We start from the raw sequence: 21,554 nt of genomic DNA on the forward strand, positions 1-21,554 counted from the left end.
TATTTTTTTCATCCATGTTTTTTCTTGTTTTGTTACCTACAGAACACAACACGTGGACAACTTTAAGATCAACACATCGGATGTAATAATTCTCACCCAACCTTGACCGTTGATCTTAAAGTTGTCCACGTGTCGTGTTCTGCAGGTAGCAAAACAAGGAAAAACATGAATGAGAAAAACAAAAGATTTTCATCCCTTCCCTTGTGTGTCATGAAAGTTAACCCAGTTGCATTTTTTTTCTCTTATGAGAAGACTCATCAGGGTGGAGTTTTGTATTCTATGAGAGTGGATCAGATTCTTTTACGAGATTGATCCCACACAGATAGAATCTATCCAAGAAAAAACCTTGTAATGGCTAGATTTCATCTGTGTGGATCTGATAAGCATTCAATTAGATTTTCCTACAACTGAGGTTGTTTGAAATGGTGATTTGGAGTAGACTATAGACAGAGGAGTTGTCTATGAAGCCAGTGAGATCATGCCCATGGATGAAGGGAGAAACCTAAGTCCTCCAAAAGAGATAATTCTCGGAGGTGAGTTTGAGAGAGATGTAGTGATGGGTATGGAATAGAGATGGGAAGGAGAAGGAGGTATCACCACTAGCCATGGTGGAGGAATCAGCGTTGACCGTTATTGCTTTGATACCATGACAAACACGAAACCCTAAATTGGATAAGATGTTTATTTGTTCTCATCTACCACTGTAGAGAAGATTTAGTGTATATATATATGATGTAAAATGTCTTTTCTTTTAATTGATATAAACAAAATATACAGGATTAATGTCTGGGCATTCTCGAATGAAAAAAGAGAAATAAAGCTAGACTAAAAAGACTCCACCTACGGCATAGACATCAATAGAGAACAAGTCTAACCAATAAAACTAGAGGAAACCACCTATGATATTGCCATTTGCAGAAACCTCAAGCTTTGAAACAAGCAAAAATTTTGCACAGACCTATAACATCATCTATCAAATCGATAGTGATGGCCTAGAATCCAAAATAAGAAAAATACATTCAAGATAGGAAACAAGAATCCAGCCTATACAAAAAACATAATCAAAGTGAATCTCTCCACATGCAATATGATTCGATAGCTGCAATATCTCATTTGGAAAGCTAGACAAATTAGTGATGGAAATTTATTGCAGAAACAAATATATCTTTTCCAAGAATGAATATCAGTTCAGACATACATCAAGTCATAGTAGATGTGGAATTTGTAATTTTGCTAGATTGGACATAACCCATTGTTTGTATTGTTTTGTTTGTTTTGCCTCTTGTTCACAGACTTTCCCATTGTATTATTTCCTCCCAGCTGCCATATTCTCCACAAACTCTATCTTTATTCATCAAAGATATAGCTACAACAACGATCATAAGCAGAACCAGTAACATAAAATAACCTAGAGAGTTAAAAGTATTATTCATCTTTTGAAACAACCCACAACTATATAAAATCAAATATGTAGTAAGCATTTAAGGAGAGCTGGCTATAGCTAGGTTTAATGGTTTAAAGGGTCTGAGAGTGAGACTGATCTGAGTAATATGATGGTAACAAGATCTTTTGCCTCTTGCTTGCACGAGCATTCATCGATGCCGCCGGAGATGAAGCAATTCTAGTTAAAACTACCTTGAGAGTCTGTTTGAGGGAGTTTAAGCTATTACTACCCTTGTCATAATTCTTGGCACTGAGGATCATAATATTTATAACCCTACCACCCACAGTGGCCATGTCTGCCTTTACTGTAGTTAGCTTCAAGCCTTTGATGGCTTCTATAATATCCATAAAAAGTTCAGGTCTATCTTCAGAACAGATAGATGCCTTGATGAAGATGTTCCCTTCCTTGTTATTGTTCATGGTCTCTGGAGTTTCTTCACAATCATCTATAGTTACTTCATCAACTTCGTTAGGGACTAGAAAGGTCTTACTAATCTCAGCTGCCCTTGTCTTTAGATCCTTGGCATGTTCAATCACGCTGCCTAATAAGGTAGCCTTGTCCATCTGCTAAAGGTCAGCAAAAGAATATATTAATAAATAAAGAATTCACGTCTAGGCATACCCAGATGGAAACTAAAAACACCTTCAATTCTCTCTCACTCACACACCTTATCAGATTGAGGGATGAGTTTCCGGAGGGTGGCAAGGTGAGCATTGATCCTCTCCCTACGGCGCTTTTCGGCTTGGCTGTGGCTCTTGGAAGCTGCCGTCGCTCTATCTTCGGCTGTAGCTTCGGCGGAGATAGATGAGAAAGGAAAACTATGATGAGCATGGAGTGAGGTAGAAGTATAAGGAAGAGGTGGTGGTGGCCATGCAAGGCCACCAAAGGGTCTTCTATTAAGTGGATGATGGGGAGCCTCTTCAGGCCACTTAGGTATTAAGCATTTATCCATGAAGAAGAAGAAGTAGCTGGATAAGGAACAGCAGAAGCTAATAGTAGTAGCAACAAAAAAGAAGAATGAACAAGGCTGTTAGCTCAGATATATCTATAGATAAACCCTTTCTAATGCGTCTGCCACCCACCGAATCTAAACCCTTGATTCATGCGCACACTTTCTTCTCCTCCTCCTCCTCCTCCTTCACCATCTATCTTTTATAATTAAGGCTTTAAACTAATGGAGCAACTTGATGTCTTATCAGGTAGCACGCATGGAAAAACTTTGTATGCCCATTGTGCCACGTGTCCTTCTGAAGCAACTGTAGCATGGTCAAAAGGTTGAGATGGACGGTTGAAAAAATGGATGGCAACCCATGGGCAAAAGGAGCGGGTGACTGGTGATATGCCATGTGGTAGATTATGTAGGTTGAAATTTTATGGTTAGGTAAACTCCAAGGTCACTTATTCACATGTTTAGTTTCAATCGAATTAGAGTTTGATATATAACTGTATGTTAGTTTTAAATAGATTTTTAAAACAAATGTAGATTCAAAACACGTTCCTTGTTTACATGTTAAGTTTCAATTAAATTGGAATTTAACAAATAATTGTTAGTTTTATTTTACATAACTGTTAGTTTTAAATAGATTTTTAAAACAAATGTAAATTCAAAACATGTCTCTTGTTTATATGTTAAGTTTCAATTAAATCTGATTTTGACAAATAATTGTTATTTTTGTTTTACATAATTGTTAGTTTTAAATAGATTTTTAAAACAAATGTAGATTCAAAACATGTCCCTTGTTTACATGTTAAGTTTCAATTAAATCGGATTTTGACAAATCCTTGTTAGTTTTTTTTGAAGATCCTTGATTTCTTCTTATGATGAATGTTTCTATTCTCTTTAGTTGCTTGAGTATTTATGTAGCCTCCTCTTGAAGCTCCTAAACTAATACTTTTTCAGTTTTTGGACCCTTAATTTTTCCTCTTGAAGTCTTTCTATTTCCTACCTATATAAATAGGTCTTAACCTTTGGAGTGACGATCAATCCCTCGTGAGTCATCCATTTGTATAAGTTGCTATTCTTGATCTTCTTTATTTTTTGGTTTTAAAAGTGATACTATTGTAAGTGTTTTCTATTTTACTTTGACCATAAACCTGTAGTACTTGAAGGGGTCTAGTAGTAAAGTGTAACATTTTAACGGTGTTAATTCAATTTGAAGCTTAGGGTTAAACGGTTAAAATTGAATTGAACCGTTTAATTAATCGGTCTAAAAATTAAAACCAGAATCAAATAATTTATTAAGCGGCTTCACGATTTCGATGTAAATGACTCAGGTCGATTTCAGTAAAAAATTTTGATTTAAAATTCACATCCTTAATATACATCATTTTCCTATTTTCCTTTTTATGATTTAAAGGTGGCTTGGGTCTTGAAGATCCAAGGTTAAAAGAAATTATAAAAATCACTTGTGTTTGTAAAAACCATAAATTAAAGGTTTTCATTCACTTTCACTGAATAATATTAGAAACAATTTAAAGCATCTGAGACTGCATCAATTGGGGATACACACACACACACAAAAAAAAAGGTGCTACTTCGAAACTTCACTTTCTGACTTTAAGGGCAATTAGGCCCTAGGCCTCTTAAGATTTTATGAACCGGTTCGACCCACTATTTTAACCAAAAATAAATGCCCCGGGTCTTATGTGACCCAGCGTTTTCAACCATCAATCAAATAACAAGTAGGGCTGCCCTATAGCTGATGTGAAATAAAAGCCGATGATGCACTGTAGATTTTTTTTTTTTTTTTTTGTGGTAAATATAAATCATGGAGCAGAGATCTTCCAACTATGAAATCAGACAAACTTTTTATTTATTTTATTCTTTAATAATAAATATGATATAATGTCTAATAGGGTATATAGTAGCCTAAGGCGGCCCCAATGCAACCTCAGGAGTTCAATCCCAGCAAATTAGAAAGTCCCCACTAAGCCACTAGCTCCCTCAGGATTTATGTATGCAAACCTCAAATATCTGCAATAAATGGATATCCTTATCAATTCAATCAATCAATTGTAGAAGCCAGGAGGGATGTACACAACGGAAAAGAGAAGTAAAGGATTTGGTGGTACTTGTTATAACAAATCACCCAAGGGCCAAGGTGTCGTCATGTCTTCATCATAGTAATTCAACCTCGAAAAAATGACTTTAAACTATTTGATGCGACAATTTATCGAACACTTGGTGTGCATGTTAATAACAATATCGTTTTGTTTCGATCATTAAAGGACCGTTGCGCGTGACATCCTTGGCGATTTAACAGCGTTGCGTCACATCCATCACCCAGAGGTACAGTTGTTTTTTTTTTGCTGTGGTCCAAATTTATAGTTATGAAGTTATGATTAGTCACCCAAATGCACAGTTATGATAGTAAATGAAACGTGAAATGGCAAATGCTGACCAATTGATTTTGGAATTTAATTTCAGTTTCACGCCTATGTTTCTCATCAAAGCAGTGGGAGGCTAGGAGCTAACTAGCTTGAAGGAAACAAGATTAGATTATGTAGGTAATGAGTTTATTCCTGTGATTTACAAATTACTTTTGTTGATTCAGTGCCAGTCGATTTTGATTCAGATCAGATTGAAATCGATCAGAATCAGTCCCAGGAACCCTAGAATTCATTTCATCTGCCTAGAAATGCAACAATGGATAAAGAAATCTAGTGAATGAATCCAATCTGATTCGGATCTGCCTGAGTTAATTACATCTAGAATTTCCAATTAATGAGAATAAAAAGCTTAGACAAAATCCAAAAACCCATTACACCATGGGCCATACCAGTACTAAAACCTCATTTCCAGAGCCTAAAATTAAGACTCAGTCAACCATTATAATATCCAAATGCAAATCCAAGACCTTACTTGGATACATTAAAAGAAAAACAAATCCTCCTGTCAATGAGATTTCCAGATTGGAAATTAGTGTTCAAATCATAGCTTGAGATTAATTTATATATATATAACTGTGGTGACACTTGAAAACCTCCTCTAACCACACAACTATTATCCTTGAAACACATACTGATGATGAAAATTTACCTAAACAATTCCATTTTCAATGCTTGCTAATTTCCTGACTCAATTCTGTTTCAAGCAATAAGCAAGTTAATGCGGGAGGAACACCTTAAACTCTAGATTAATACCACTTGTTGGGAAAAAAAAAAAAAAAAAAAACAGATATTTTCCCACCAGTGTGCAAGTTAATGGAAAAAAACGCAACAAACAAGTATGTGCAAAACGAATAATGGAGAAAACTTAATCAAACAAACCACGAAACGAATTAACACACTAGTTGGACACCATCCCATCATATAATTGGATTCTCTAACACAATCAGTAGTCTCTAAACATGATTCCCTGCGATATACAATAACAACAAAGACAGAAAAGAAATATTAAACATTTCTTATAATTAAAATATTTATTTTTTCCATTAAAATTGAAGGAACTTGCTAAGTGTTTGTCATAGAGAAGAGCTTATAAACATGATCGATAAATAAGATACATATATTCAGACAATTCATTCACATAGGATATTTTTCCCAAAAAAAATAAAAATTTATATATGATATTAAATTCTGCCCCAACCCCTATATACAGGGTGAGCCTTTTGGCTTTATACATATGTAGGGTGGTGTGAAATGTAGTTCTGAAACAAAATGAAGGATATCTTGGCATTTTGTTCCAGATATGAGTGTAAATCCTGTTCTGCATCATCAAGAAGCCATAAACGGTGTATGGGGATCTTTCATCCAAGTCTCTGGATTCTATTAAAAAGCTCAAACATGGTTCTGGTCGTCCTGGATGATGAAGTAAATCAAAGCTAGAATTGAGAAGTCTTCACCGCTGTCATTGTTCTGTGTGGCTCTGTTTTTCACATCCTCTGATCGTTCTTTATAAGATGCAAGATGGGAACCTTGTGAAGCAGTAAGGATCTTTCCATAAAACTAGACATAGTAAATCATACCAACTTCCAGCAGGGAAGTATGAGGCACATTCAGAAAAGAATCGGGTCCCCTGCAATTCTTGCTTAGAAAAGCATAAATGACATTGATTGTGAATTTCTTTAGAAGAGAAGATGAACTTTTGGCCTTTGCATAAGAGTGACCAAGAATATAAACTACTCCAGATTCTCTAGCTTTGAGGATCTCTAGGGACTCGATTTTGAGGAGAGAACTCTCCACTAGTCCAACCTCGGGTTTCACTGTTTGGATGTCAGATAGAGACCACACCATATTCTCTTCATGATTTGGATAGGTGAAAATGGGTCCTGGAACATCAGGGGCTTCAACATCTGAGATGCCAAACTCACAATGTGATTTGGTCATCATAGTCAACAAGCATTCTTCTCCTTCCATTTCTATGAGTTGTATTATCCCAGATACCAATTTATCCTCAAAATCATAATTTTCTTGATGTGTATCCTTGTAACCATACCTCACAATGCACCGGAACATGCTAAACTCTTTTGGGCCCACCCTGCCAATGAGAAAACGTTCCCCTTCACAAATATGGGGAACCTGAACAGATTTTATACACACAAAAACTAACACTTGATGGAAAGCAGGCAAGTTCGTCACAAAGTGTCCAAAAACAGCTGGTACCCCTGTCACCAAATTGGTGTAAACAAATCCAATTCCTGGGACTCTGACCATGCCAAGGCTAGGCCCCAGTGCTATTATCCTGCTTATCGACACCTTATTCTCCACATCAAATTGGTGTTTTTTCAATGTGCCATAGTTCCATGAATACATGATGCCCATGAAAATCAGAGACAGAACAAGAGGGATCCACCCACCTTCTGGAACCTTGATGAAAGATGCTGAAATGTAGAGTAGCTCGATTGATCCAAAAAACAGCAAGAACGCAACAGCCACAGCTATCCTTTGCTTCCAGACAATTGTCATCACCATAGACATCAAGCAAGTTGTCACAAACATAACAGTAGTCACTGCAAGTCCTATTGACCAAGAAACACAATCAGAGCCTCAATTCATGTCACGTTATAAATATACAGTAGTCACTGCAAGTCCTACTGACCAAGAAACACAATTACAGGCATAAACATGCACCCACCACCCACACACACTGACTAAAGCTGCGTTTGGTATCCATTATAAGTCGATAATGCCTTCCAAGAAACCATAACAAACAGCCTTGATTTAAAAAAGTCCACTATATAATTCCATACGCTTTTAAGTATAGCTGTATGGTTCCACAATATAGAGTTGAGATGTTTGGGGGTTGGGGTGCCCAAAACCCACAGAATCTTGAGGTTGAGGAGAAGATGTGATGACAAATATACGTTAAATCAATAGTGGGTATATTTAGGATCATGGGTGAAAGACTAAGGTTCCATTTGGTATGATTTTTTGGAATACATTATTGACTTAGAATGCATACTGAATACAGCCTAAAGAGTATAGATGTATACCATAAGCATGACCAATCATGTTTGTGTCTCTTAATCCAACTGTGACAGCTAAACAGAGGCACATAAGAATCCAGTTGACCTCAGGAATGTATATCTGCCCATATATTGTGCTTGAAGTATGAACAATCTTCACTCGGGGGAAGCAATTCAAGGAGCAGCACTGGCTTATCACAGAAAAAGTAGCTGATATAACTGCCTGACTCCCCACAACAGCTGCAAATGTAGCAACTATGAAGATAGGCCAGAATACAGCTTCTGCATGAAGAAATGCCGACAGAAATTCAACAAGATGATACGAAGGATAAGCTAAAGCTTTTAGGTAATTCTACAAAAACTTGCCTGGTATAGCTTTATAAAAGCTTCTCTGAATATCTTCATGGTGTTGAGAGAGAAATGCAGCTTCACCCATGTAAGCAAGAATTAGACAGGGATATACAAGAAATGTGAAAGCAACCTGGATTTAGAAGATATAAGTTAGTCCAACCTGAAAACAAATGAAACTATTAATACAAATTTTCTTTTGTTTTAAGTATTAGCATTGGACATCTAGCTAGGATTTTATTTACCTTAATTGACGAGGCAGAGAAATGCCCCAAATCAGCAAACATTGTCTCTGCACCTAAGACAAATTGTTCCAATGGAATTAAAGAAGTTCTGCATATATATAATTTCATTTACGAAGACTTATACTTAGTTTTCCTTTTCAGCAAGCATCATGCAAAAAAGACCAGGTAAGGGGTTTGAAAAAACTACCAGTTATTGAAAGAACAACTCCCCCTAGTGAGACCCATCCTTCAATGCCATTGCTTTTAAGGAACTTAAACATGTACAATGGAGAGAGTGCATGAAATATATTTGGGTTCCACTGGAATATGTTGTATATACCAATACCGCTGATACAGAAAAGCCAAGCTGTGACAATCGGTGCAAACATGAAAGCAACTCTCCGTGTCCCATGATGTTGAAGATAAAACAGCCCCACTAAAATGATGCATGATATCATCACAACATAATCTGGGAAAGAAAAAAAAAAACTCAGGAGAAAAATTCAAGAAAATTCAAATTTTAAGACATTCAAAAGAGTAGCAATGGAAGCCGCCAGACTCACTCTCATGAAGTTCTGTGAATTTAACTCTAACGCCAGAAACTGCTGAAAGAACTGAAAAAATAAGACACAGAAATTTCCTTTAGGATTCTTGCACTTGAAAGAAAAATAACAGAGAAATTTAAGTGAAAAAGATAGAATAGATTAGTAATCCTATCAAATTTAAGCGAGACAAAAACCGGGGGTGGGAGGGATCCATGACATCTTCATTTAAGTATGCAAATGATTCTTAAGTCATATGTCAAAGTTGGACACCCACTGGACATAGAAATCATGGGCCCTAAAGGAAAAAGTTTACTAGGTAGCATAAGGTTAGGTTCAATTAATAGTTTCACGAAGGCTTTCAGATTTTAAGGAATTGAACCCACAAAAGAGAAAAAAACGAAGAAAGAAGCAAGGGTGCCCTAGGATCAGCTATATACAATGGTTAGCACACCAGAACAACAAAGACAAGGCTTCATGTGCCCAATTATTAGTAAGCTGATCATCAAGCACCGTTGCACGTTAGTGATCTACGAGGCTATGACCAACCTTTTCTTATACTGATCTACGACCACTCTCTCCCGGTGGTTATGCTGATTTACCACTGATGCCCCTGTTGAGTTTAATGTTCATAAACACAACCATCAGAATTTCTCGCGATGCTATACCTTGCTGCATCCTTGAGTTCCATCATAGGATGATCAGGATGCGAGACTGCAACGCTGACCACCTTGTCCAACTCAACCTGTCATTCTTCTCCATTTCTAAGTTGCTATTGTTGGTCCAGGCCAGGTATCCTTTGAAAGGGATAGCTCGATGGGTAGAAGAAGTCAGAGAACTGCTCAAAGGGCTCGGTGAGCTCTACATGGAGTACACAGACCCTTTGTATGAGAGATATATTCCATCTTACCTAAAGGCCAACTTGGTCCTCAGTCCCTAAAAAAGGTTCAAGTAGATGGGGGAAGAACGCTTGGAAAGCGTTTTTAGGTGGCTTCCTTCCACTTACTTGAATCAAGTTCCAAGGGTGGTCATAGATCATCCAGCGCTCATCCACTGCTTGTTCCTTTTTGGCCATTCTGTTTTCACCCCACTTTTGATATGCGTTCGTTAGAAGGCTCCCCAAATGTGGGACTGCCCGACGACACCACAACCCTTCATGCCCTAAGTCCACTCAATACCGAGGGTACCATGCCGTTCAAAGACCAAATATCAGCTGCTGGGGGCAATCTTGTTACTCAAACACTCTTATACAGATGCTCTACATTTCTGTTCCTCCACGGCCCTAACCTACTACTACTACTACCACCAATTACTGTTAACATGGTTGACTCATTCTATTTTTGGTTGCTTTCTCGGGAAGATTGTGGCAATGGAAAGGTTAAGAAGGGGAAAATGAGGAAAGTGGTTCCCCTCCTGATGTTGTTTGGCTGCACTTGAATAGACAAAGAAAAAGTGAGGAACAAATTTCCCTGATGATGTTTCCTGCCTTTCTTGTAGAACAGATTTCGAGGGAAATATCTTTCCAGAATCATCCTTTGGATGACTTTTCCTTCCTCGGGGAAGTAAACAAACACTAGGTCTAAAACTTTTGGGGTCAGCTTTATGCTTTCCTAGTTTTCTAGGAAAACAACGAACACAGCATAAGATCAACCTTAACTCATAAATCCCATAAAGATTACTTTTAACTGATCAGTGATGCCTAATTCATAATTTCATCATCCAATCTACATAAATTATGAATTTTTTGGGCACAATCACTAAACAACCTATAAGATCTAAACAGAAAAGAGGTAGAACTCCACTACCTTTTTTTCTCTCTTTTTATTCCTTGTTCTTAACAATTAATACTAGAATAGAAGCATATGAGAGAACATAGCCTAAATCCAGTCACCTGAGATTGCAGGGGTAAGTATCCCATCACCAATTGCCATACAGGTTCCTAGTAGAACAAAAATCAGCAGCCCATTACGGAATTTTGGGTGCTTCTCAAAGAATGAAATCAGCATGGAACTTTGTTGTGTTTCTGATCCTTCAGTACCATATTCAGACAACCTCTCATCCACTGCTTGTTGATTGGGTAGAACAGAAAGTCTTGCATGTCTGCAGAGCAGGGAGTACAACGCAAAGGTGCCACCTGCACCATAGAGGAATAATTATGAGAATATTTTCAGCATATGTTGCTGCATTTCCAGCTAAAAAAAGCAGGATTCACAAGAATAGAGAAGGATATTCAGTAGTGAAGCATAAGGGTCGGCAAACAACAGTTTTATGCGAATTTCAATAAATTCACAGTAACATGTTAGATACGGACACCACAATATATTCACAGATTCTTGAGAGAGACTTTTAGCTTTCCTTTTCCTCTTTTGCCTGGTTTCTTCGTCACAAATGAACATTTAATATATATGCACTGAAATCCAATTTTTATCCTATTCAAAGTTTCAAGGTGGTAATACAATTATGCTACCTTTTCTTTAGGTATGCAAGTGATATAATACAATACATTCCAATTTCGATATTAAATACTATTCTTTGAAGATCCACGCATCATCATTTTTTTAAGGTTGTTGAGTAAGACTCCCCAGAACATGTTAGCTTCCAATTCCCATGTCTATGTCCATGCAGAACTGGTTGTAAATGTTCATTGGTGAGAGAAGAACAGCATCTATACAGATTTATGTCCTTCTCTTTCCCATTCTGCAAGCTGTTCTCACTTGCAGGGTTGCATATTTTTGGAGGAATAGGATGGACTCAAACCTGCCTCTCAAGTCTCATGCAAAAGCACAATTTGTGACACAAGTTCAACCCAACTACTCATCTTAGGTGACCAACACATAACCAGCAAATGACGAAGTCGTTACCTTCACCATTGTCCTCGGCAGACATCACAATGAATATGTATTTGAAGAGAGGGATGAGAGTGAAAGTCCAGAAGATAAAAGAAAGAACTCCATAAATCTCCTCATCGTTCTCGTGGAGGCTTAACTTCCCAGAGAAAGTGGTCTTGTAAACATAGAGAGGGGAGGTGCTGAGATCACCATAAACCACTCCAAGGCTCTGGTAAGCCAGCGTGAGCAAGTTCTTGCAGGAAATCCTCTTCATATTCTGGTTCAGGAGTCAGGACACCAAGTATTTTTAATAGAATCCAAAAACGGTGGGTAAAAGAAAAAAATACAAGGGCTTTTGAGAATAAACAGAAATTCGTTCAAACAATGCAACTACCTGCAATGCACATTTTCACCAGACTTCCAATTTTTCAAATAGAAGAATTGGTCCAAAGCCTTCTAATGGAATCACGAAGTAAAACTAGGAAAAAAGAAATGTTGAAATCATCTGTAGTCATTTGAAATAGGGAGGAAGAGAGAGAGAGAGAGATTGCCTCATCTCTCTACATTGTTTACTAAGTAAGCACTTCACTTACACTGAAGTTCTGAGGAAATAAAACAACAATGAAATTTCCACCATTGAATGTCCTTAATTCTTTTTCCACATAGCTCAGTAAGCACATTACATCCACATATCTAAAATAGAAACCCCCATTGCCAAAATCCAACACCCATATCCAGCAATCCAAAGATTAAACGGATGGGTAAGCAAATGGAGTAAAGGAAGAACCATTCGTGAGCCTCCAAGATACCCATTAGCAGAAACTAGAAGATAGTAGGGGAGGAAAAAAAAAACCAGAGATCAAAAGGGTGAAAAATTACCTGTTGAGAGGACCAGGACCCTTGCACTACAGCTCCTTCTGATAGTGTGGGATTCATAACTGTGAGAGAGAGAGAGAGAGATAAGGGGGAGGGGGTTATACAAAGCAGAGGAGCGTTAGGGAGAGTTGGAAGCAATGGTTCATTTAAATAAGTAGAAGTTAGACATTGAGCAGAAGAGAATGTAGGAAGAGGCCAGTCAAGTAGCGAGCAGGTAAAGTGTGCTCAAAGAGGTTGTGAAATGCATTCAATGTTCTCTCCCTCTCTCTGTCTGTGGCCGTGTGGGTAGTCAAAGGTTCTTGGTGGGCAACTGGTAAGTCAGGATGGGAATGAAACTTGTATGTAACTGTATATTAAACAATTAACATAAATTAATTGGATTAGGAGATAAATTGTGATGGATTATGATATTTATTAATTTATTTTTGGATAAAAGATATGCTGGAAACATGAGTTAAACATCTTCAATGAACTTTACAGTTTTCATTTCAATTATCTTTTAAGTTTTGGGATTGTCTAAATTATTTCTTTTTTTGATAATTGTCTAAATTATTTCACACTATGTATATTTACAACTTGTAATATTCTTTTAATTGTCCCGTCTTATTTTCCATAGTTTTTTAACTTAAGGGTAAAAATAATAATTTAAACTTTAGCTATCATTATCATTTAATATTGGCATTGCTTTTATGCATTATTCGAGTATAAAAGTAAAATGACAAGACTTAATCTCATTGGAGAAAAAGTGTAGAAGAAATTCCCCATCGTGTGGCCCCTACATCTAATACATGGGTGTCCTATCAAAATTATCGCTCCACCTCCTTTGAAATTGAAGATCTCATTTATATTAATGTCTCTTCACACACTCTCATTGATCCTCACACTAATGTAAAAACCTGTACATCCATTTCAAGCAGTGATCTTTTGTACAAACTGTATTATACTAAACAAATTATTTGACACCTTACATTTATGATAAGAAACTCCATTAAACTTGCTTTAGAAGGTTTACCCAAAAACATAAAACTTGCTTCATATGGACAAAACTTGGAAGCAAAATGAATTGATAACAAAGAAAAGAAAGTTCCACGTTCCACTCCATCTAAATCCAAAATGTCTAATATGGGAAAATCAAAAGTTCAAAAAACTACGGGACCACTATCACAAATCAAATCCCCACACCCCACTTTTTTTTCTTTTTTTTTTTTTTTTTTGTCTATTGATAATTTGTTTCCTACCACGAATTGGAGGCATGGGAGGAAAGATCATTGGAATTTGGAATTTTCAAGTATCAGTCTCATAGTGGTATCAGTTGAGACTGATCTTCAATCCCTGAAGAATGTGAATTGGTATCCGCATCATTTTAAGGGTAAAATAGTAAAAAATTAGTACTTTTTAAGAAAAGCAAGGTAAAATCGACAAATACCCATCGATCTAATCCGATCTAGATGGGTATCACCGATACTGTCCCGTAAATAGAAATAAAGAACCAGTTTTAAGGATCGAGACATATCAATACCATACTTAACAGGAAAGCCACTACTTAGAACAAAGTAATCACATGATTAAATTTTTCTCTTATCCCAATAAGAGCAGCTCATAACATTTCACAAGGGCCATCATATTTGATTGAGGAGATAACTCAATATTCATAGAGAAGAATTGAAACAAGCCTAGATGATCAACCAACCATCTATTATTATTATTCAAAATGGTTAATTATGGGGTTTAGCATACATTTGGATATTAGACAAGATTTCTAGTATTCCATAGGAAATAATAGATTATAAAGAAGACAAAGATTATGATAGCCAAATTATACTCATAGGGGAGGATGAATTCATAATACTGATATATAACACAGATAAGAAATGGGCTTGGAGTTACTCAGATCATGGTCCGAAGAAATTGTCCAAATACATCTAGAGAATGAATATGACAAGAAAAGGTGTCAATCAGAGTCTCTCTCTTTCTTGGAAAAAGGGCACTTACCATCTATGTTTAAAAATGGACACAATTTAACCCCTAGTGGAAATTTCGTTATTCAACAATTTCCACATAAATAGTTTGAATTTTGTATATATATATTTTTTTGGGCAATAGAATTTTATTGTTTCCTTCCAATGCTACTATAGGCTCATGAGAAAAACTTGTACATTTAAGAATTTCAGTAAATATATTTTGCAGTCACCTCTGATGTTGTTAATTGAATTGGGTTAGACTGATTCTTGATCTGATTCATTCATGGGCCGTCACTCATTTGCGGTAATAATAGGTCTATTAAGATTAGGAATTCTAGCTGGTCAAATTTTTATTAATAAGAAGTTTGGCCACAACAAAATAGGATTTTGGTCTATCTCTCTCTCACACTCAATTGAGAGTGTGTATCTCTAAGGATCTCCATTACAATCCTTGGATTCGGAGGATGAAACTTTACCTAACGAGATCGTCACAATCTTTCGTTTGTCATTGTTCGTACAGATCAACACGTGGTGTAACCCGATTTATTCCATTGCAAAAAAAGTGACATCGAGATAATCCTAGATACGTATTTCCTTTCCGTTTTACAATTGTTAAGTTACCACTAGTGGTTTGGGAATAAGAAAGAAAAGTATCATTCTAGAAACAGCTAGAAGGATTCTCATACTCTATAAGGTGGAAAAGGAGAAATAATCATAGGTAAATTCCAACTCCTATTTATTATTAAATCAGGAACTTTATTAAGGTCACTTGTGTGAGTAGTCATTGCCAGACCAAGTCATGGTCAGTTAGGTAACCAAAGGTCTTACCGTCCATAGAAGAACCATAACCTACCTTCCAAGTTACAACAAACCAATTTTCTTAGAGATTATCTATTTTTCTTATAATTTATAATGCATTACCCTTTTCTTCTTGTAATAGTTCATCAAACTTAATTTGCCCAAAACATTGTGATTTCAACCATTACCAAATCCTTTCATTGAAAAAAAAAATCCAAAATCCAAAATCCTTAGCCTTGCTATTATCACATGGTGAAGCCTTCCAAATTAAAAAAACATAGACACAGAAGAGGAGAGCAGGACCTCTGTATATGCACCAAATTCTTGGTGTTACAAGGGCATGAGCTGCCACATGACATATATTGACTTCCATCCCACTAAGCTCCATCTCCTGTAACCCAAAAATCAATTAAGAAAGATCTGTACAACTGGCCTGGAGCAGTGTGATTCTTGTGTTCTCTATATAATAGGACAGGATTGAATTGAAAGAAAAAGGGCAGCAAAGGAATTTAAGTAAGAACATGAGCTGGTGTGGTATCAACCATTAGTCCATTACATGAGTTAGATTTGATATTTTATGGGTCATTTAAAGACATGGAGAAAGTATGGCTAATGGCAAACCCTCGGTAGCCTCAGAAAAAAATGGGACCATCCAATATATATCTAACCCACCAAAAATGACCCAAATAAGTGAAACAACTTAATTGAAACCACTTACTAATCACCACTTGCCAACCTCAAAGTCCATGATATCAAGATTAACCATTAAATTTTGAAACTTTATAGACCATATAGACAGCAACTTCTTTGAAAAGGACATATCTTTGTGAATTTGTTATCACCGGTCAGGGGTAAGGTACTATCAACACAATCTAGAAATTGGAAAGCATCAGTGCAGTGAAAAACATAGAAAGCAATGTTACAATACCCATACATGTCAACTTTCTGTTAAGAGAGAGAGAGTGAGAGAAAGAGTTTTTTTTTTTTTTGGAAGGTGGGGTGGGGGTGTGCCAAAGCCCCTTAGAGCCTTTCTTAGATGCAATTGCTTATCCTAAAAGTTTGAATTCTATTCAATAGGTCAAAATAGCCACATCAATTGTCCACATGGCAAGACATGTAAAACTTCTTTTTCTTTATCTTTTATAGTGAAAAAAAAAAAACTTTTCAAACAATTAAAAATAATTTATTCATATGCAAGTAATTCTAATTAGGATAGATTCCCCAATTAAATTAAAAAATCGAAAGTGATATGGGTTCCCAATCCCTAGTTTTAGGGTACTTTATCAATTTTAATACTTGCACGGAAAAAAAATTTCTTTCAATGGGTGGTGATTGAAGTGATGCTCAAGATGTGACCCTTCATCTCCCTGCTCTCTTTATTATACACTTCTAATGAGTCACCACGTTGAATTGATACCTATTCACCATCACCTCTAGAAAACTCGGTCTTGCATTCTCTATGCTTGTCTCTTATGTACACATTCATCAAAAAGAAATAAAAGAAGATGTGAATAACCATTCCAAAGGGCGTATATTTCTTTGATTGTTTATTTTGTTTGTTTCTCTATGAATCATTGGTTTCCAAACGTACAATTATATAAGAAGGTGAAGGACACATGCATGAATGCATGCACGGATTGAGATGGGCTGAGAAGGGAACTGAGGCGGAGATAGAGATGTGGTTACTGGTTAGGTATGCTTTCCGTATCAGAATTTCAATGGCACTACCCTTCAATTAAATGCCTTTGGCCTTAAAGATTAGTGTGGTGGGATCACACTTTGTCTTCTCTCTATTTATTGTTTCTCCCAGAATTCTAACTTCAATGTATTTTTATTTTGTGGGACCTCAAGAGACTTGTATTTTGATGTTACATATATTTAAATTCATGTTATTGGATATTGTGTCTATCAAATTTAGATAAAAATTATATAATTATAATTATTTTGCATTCATATATATATATATATATATATATTTATGAATAATTGTGTGTATATACCAGACTCCAGAGATAAAACCACAGTTAAGATTAGGATTTTTTCTTAAGGTGCTTCTTGTTGTAATAAAATCAGAGAATGAACCGAAGTTGTAATCTTTTTTCTTATTGCACGCTATTTTATTTTAAAAAATTTATTTAAATCAATGATAAAAAATATTGTCAAAATAATTTGAAAGTAAATTTACCATTATATGTTATTGTCAAGAGTTATCACCTTTTTCGAACACAAATGTGACATGATTAGATATTACCATTCTTATTGGCATCAAATGGTGTGTATCATCGCCTGTGTGAGGCCCTATTTGGTGGTCATTTGGCACTTTAATAGTTGTGTTTCATGGAATGTTGGGAATAGGGTTTAAAACCCTGAAATTGGATCTATATTGGTCCCAATTGATCCTGATCCAATCCCATATCGAAGTTGGTTAGGAATGAGTTAAAATTGGCCCAAATATGCCTTAGTCTTAGTTTTTGAAAGGGAATCAAGTGAATCGAGTCAGAAAAAACTGAGATCAGTTTCGGCCGACTCTAATCCAAATTAACTGATTCGATCAATTTGATCCTGATTTTTGAAACCTCTGTTGAGAATGTGTAAATGGAAAGAGACTTGGTGGAAATTTTGAAACTACTCCAAATGTGACAATCAATAAATAGATGCTGAATGGAATGGAAAGCCTTTACCAAAGGCCTCTGGTTAAAGTTTCATCTTAAAGAACACTTTGCAGAATGTGGGGTGTCTAAACTCTAAAGGCTTTATGGAGCTCTAACCATTTCTGTTTGTAAAGACATCTTATTCAAAAAACTTTAGATAATCAAAGGTTCATGCTGTAAGTAACCTAATTAAACCTGTTAGTAGCCTTAAAAAAATAAAAAATAAATAAAAAAAAAGGGAAAAAAAAAAAGAAAGAAAGAAAGAAAGAAGAAGAAGAAGGTAGTTAGGCTCTAATCCACTGAATTTTTTGTTCCCTTTATAATCCATCGAATTGGTTGATAGGATTGTTGATATGTCTTGAAGGAAATATCTGGCATGTGGATCCTCTTTAGTGTGTCACGGTATGCAGTGTAGATCCAAGGGCTGGGGTTATCTTAGACTGTGTGTTCAGACCTTGGGCTGTTGTGTGTCTGAGGGTTTCTAACTCTTGAATTTACGTTACACGTCGTGTCACTCTATAGAGAAGATCCCTATCCAAATATTTGGTGACTATTGGACTATAATGATTGTGGGGTAAGCAAGCCAAGAAATGGTACTCTTCTTGTGCCAGCCAGTGATTATTATGTACGAAGTTTTTTGTCAAGTTTTTAGACAACTATATCCTCCATCATATTGTCATTATTCATCTCGACAGAGATAAACCAAATGCAAAAATGTGGGGGCTTGGACTTATTACCGACGCAACATTCATGCAAGAGTTGGGAGTCTTGGAAGTCTTGAAACTGAGGATCAATTACTGATAGTCTAATGCGAATATTGAGAGAACTCAACCTTATAAATCAATTCATTAGGTGAGGCAATTCATGTTAAATCTCATTCAAAATTAATCTGAGATCAACAATCAACCAACCCACCCTCAAAAAAAAAAAAAAAGTTTGAGGTGCTACTGGGTTAATACCCTCCTCCTATACGCTTAATTCAGTTCTAAACTTGAGCTTCCCTTAGTGCGAGTGTTCCCATGAGAGTTCATTAATGGTATTTGGGAGACCTTGGAAGTGAAACAAAATACAAGGGGATGAATCATGAATGCTAAGAGGACCACCTTGAAAGCTTGGAATAAAAGCACCTTTAAGGCAGTCCTAGGGCTTCTTTGGGTTGCTGCCCTGGATTCCATAGAAAGACGCAGCCTTGTGGAGTCACTTTCTATCTGGTCTTTCTTTTTATATTTAATATTTTTCTGATAAGTAGAACACAAGGAGAGTTGAACTCAATATGACTCTTGGTCTTTTTTTTTTTTTTTTTTTTTTTTTTTTATGTTTTATATTTTTCTGATAAGTAGAACATAAGGAGAGTTGAACTCAATATTACTCTTAATTATGAGGTGTTGAACTTTGCCAGATTCACTTCAATGTGGACTCCTTAGCATTTCTGTATATATATGGGCAAATTTGAATGCATAAATGTGTGTACATGTTAGTCAGCTTACATATAACCAGTTGTTTTTGGCGTCTTTGGCCAAAAGGCCTAGATTAGGGTGGCCCTTAGGCCAACCAAAACCCATAGGTTAATTCTTGTTGGGAGCCTGAGACTGTAATTTCCGCGGGGAGAAAGGAAAGGAGGGGAAGAGAGAGAGAGAGAGAGAGAGAGAGGGGGAAAAGTTCCCATATGACAAGCAATGCTTCCACAGGACCAATGAACGAATAGTGAGACATGCTGACTCAAACCCATAATCAACCGACTAGTGATGGGGCAAGGCTTTCTTCCACTAAGCTACCAACCACGTTGGCAAGAGACAGCGAAAAGTTACCACCTACTATAGTAAAACTGTTTCAGTCCTAATTAATCCCCAAACAAGCAGATTGCAGCTTTTGAGAGCATCGAAGCAAAAGAGACTCCCATCAAAAGAGGGCCTAGCTCATGACCTCTTAATTTTCAGGTGTTTGTCTCTGTCAAGTGAGCAACAACCCTCTTGGGGTCCGAGGAGTCAACCTTGTTCGTATCGCCTTGATTTTTAACATTCTCCGCCGCCTAGTGTCGCCTTATGCCTTAATTACCTCGCTCTATTGCTCATAATAGGGCAATAAAAAATGGTAAGGGAAAGTCCCCGTGGAACAATGTCAATAGGTGTGGTTTATTTTCATTAAGTTTTATTCTCATTAAAAAAAAAAAAAAAAGACCTAGATAAGCTCAAACAGATTATGTAATAGAGGCAGTTTTGATTCTGTCCTACAGTAAAAATTCCCAACACAGTGGTACGAGGAAGAAAAGGGTTACTAGAGAAGGCATCATAAATTTTATTCTATCATTCTGAGAGCTAGTTACCATCTCCACCTCTAGTATACTGCCAATAACAGAACTGGTAACCATTGCAAACCTTCTACTTCTGTACATTTGAAGTGCATATACTTCACATCAAAGAAGTTCAGCATGCTCCAAAAAGATGCTCAGCAAAAATATAAATTGATAAATAAACAGTACCTTAGTACTCATTAAAATGGATGGCACCAGCCTTCCAGACAATAAAAGCTGTCGCAAACATGACCGTAGCAATGAAGACAGCCGAGGAAACAATGATAAAAAGATCAACACCTCCTGGAAGATCAAAAGTCAGGCCAGCCTTTGGTAATCCTCTCTTGCTGTCATCAAATAAGTTCTCCGGAGCTTCAGGGAGGCCAGGCCTTTTCTTCCCTTTGTCACCTTCTCTCATAGCATTCAAAACCTTGCTTCCCAGCTCTGGTTTTGATGGCTTTGATTCTGCATATCGGCTTAAAACACGGGCTGCTCTTAATTTCTCTCTTGCAGTCAAAGATGATCTCTTCACTGTAGATTGCATACTTGAAGCACCTGATTTGATCTGCTTCACATCCGAAGGAACCTGCAACCCATTAGAAGAATCCTTGGGGATTTGACGTCCCAGTCCATCCTGAGCACTGGTGTCATGCTGGATTGTAACAGGTGAAGAGCTTATGGATAATGGCTCTGCTGATGACGACTGGTCCCTGGGCAGCGCTCTTTCTGAAATTCTGGAATCTTTATTGGTTGAATCTGTTGCTACCTTATTGCCATCAGCAGCCGAGATAACCAGACAACTTCTATTATCATTTATTCTACTCCCAAACCAAAACCTTCGCCCTGTGGAAGCTGTAATATAATCAATCTTTAGCCCAGAAGCTCCAGGGCAAGTTCTTGAGAAATTGTGAGATTTTGCTTGCAGCTGTTGACAGCACAACATTAGTGAAGTCATAATAGGGAAAAAAAATGAGCAATTGTAACATATTTGTGAGCTAGTTCCTTTTTTTCATTTTTCTTTTTTTTTCTCACGGATGAATAATAAACGCATAAGAGGAAGGAATATACAAGGGGGGAGTAAAGCAAGCAACAAAAGGGCGACACAACAAAAGCAAGCAAACAACTAGCAACAAGCGAACAACTAGCAACCAGCCCACAGGAAAACCCAAAAAAAAGGGGGGGGGG

The 21,554-nt window shown here is 36.7% G+C and overlaps 3 protein-coding genes across 4 annotated transcripts in view; all 3 read right to left on the bottom strand.

The window, feature by feature from the left end:
* Positions 1-1,328: 1,328 nt before the first annotated feature.
* LOC122085529 (transcription factor AIG1-like) lies at positions 1,329-2,555 on the bottom strand. Of its 2 annotated transcripts, none has more exons than XM_042654006.1 (2): positions 2,112-2,555; positions 1,329-2,007 (listed from the first exon to the last, which is right to left on the bottom strand). In XM_042654006.1, exons 1-2 carry the CDS (start codon positions 2,394-2,396, stop codon positions 1,516-1,518), a joined length of 777 nt encoding a protein of 258 aa, XP_042509940.1. In that variant the 5' UTR covers positions 2,397-2,555; the 3' UTR covers positions 1,329-1,515. The 2 variants fall into 2 exon arrangements, with proteins under 2 accessions (XP_042509940.1, XP_042509939.1); XM_042654005.1 differs by having other exon boundaries at positions 1,329-2,010.
* A 3,298-nt stretch (positions 2,556-5,853) lies between these two features.
* Positions 5,854-12,971, bottom strand: LOC122085547 (potassium transporter 1). The gene is made up of 9 exons (XM_042654022.1): positions 12,673-12,971; positions 11,827-12,070; positions 10,857-11,099; positions 8,987-9,037; positions 8,632-8,892; positions 8,445-8,497; positions 8,218-8,332; positions 7,879-8,133; positions 5,854-7,404 (listed from the first exon to the last, which is right to left on the bottom strand). The coding sequence occupies exons 1-9, from the start codon at positions 12,727-12,729 to the stop codon at positions 6,392-6,394; spliced, it is 2,292 nt and encodes a 763-aa protein (XP_042509956.1). The 5' UTR covers positions 12,730-12,971; the 3' UTR covers positions 5,854-6,391.
* Positions 12,972-20,350: 7,379 nt separating this feature from the next.
* LOC122085635 overlaps positions 20,351-21,554 on the bottom strand; it is a 6,505-nt gene continuing 5,301 nt past the window's right edge. Inside the window, exon 2 of the mRNA XM_042654127.1 lies at positions 20,351-21,294. Within this exon, the coding sequence (XP_042510061.1) occupies positions 20,560-21,294 (735 nt within the window). The 3' untranslated portion in view covers positions 20,351-20,559. The remainder of the gene's footprint in view (positions 21,295-21,554) is intronic.

Source organism: Macadamia integrifolia, chromosome 8, assembly GCF_013358625.1.
Source record: "Macadamia integrifolia cultivar HAES 741 chromosome 8, SCU_Mint_v3, whole genome shotgun sequence".
Taxonomy (NCBI): Eukaryota; Viridiplantae; Streptophyta; class Magnoliopsida; order Proteales; family Proteaceae; genus Macadamia; species Macadamia integrifolia.

Bases quoted from the DNA above. Each gene is read 5' to 3' on its own strand.
- LOC122085529 (XM_042654005.1), bottom strand. From the start codon at position 2,396: ATGGATAAATGCTTAATACCTAAGTGGCCTGAAGAGGCTCCCCATCAT. The intron at 2,011-2,111 runs GTGTGTGAGTGA...GCTGACCTTTAG, and splicing joins TCATCCCTCAATCTGATAAG to CAGATGGACAAGGCTACCTT.
- LOC122085547 (XM_042654022.1), bottom strand. From the start codon at position 12,729: ATGAATCCCACACTATCAGAAGGAGCTGTAGTGCAAGGGTCCTGGTCC. The intron at 8,893-8,986 runs GTGAGTCTGGCG...TTTCTTTCCCAG, and splicing joins ATTCACAGAACTTCATGAGA to ATTATGTTGTGATGATATCA. The intron at 8,134-8,217 runs GCAAGTTTTTGT...TTCTTCATGCAG, and splicing joins CTTTTATAAAGCTATACCAG to AAGCTGTATTCTGGCCTATC.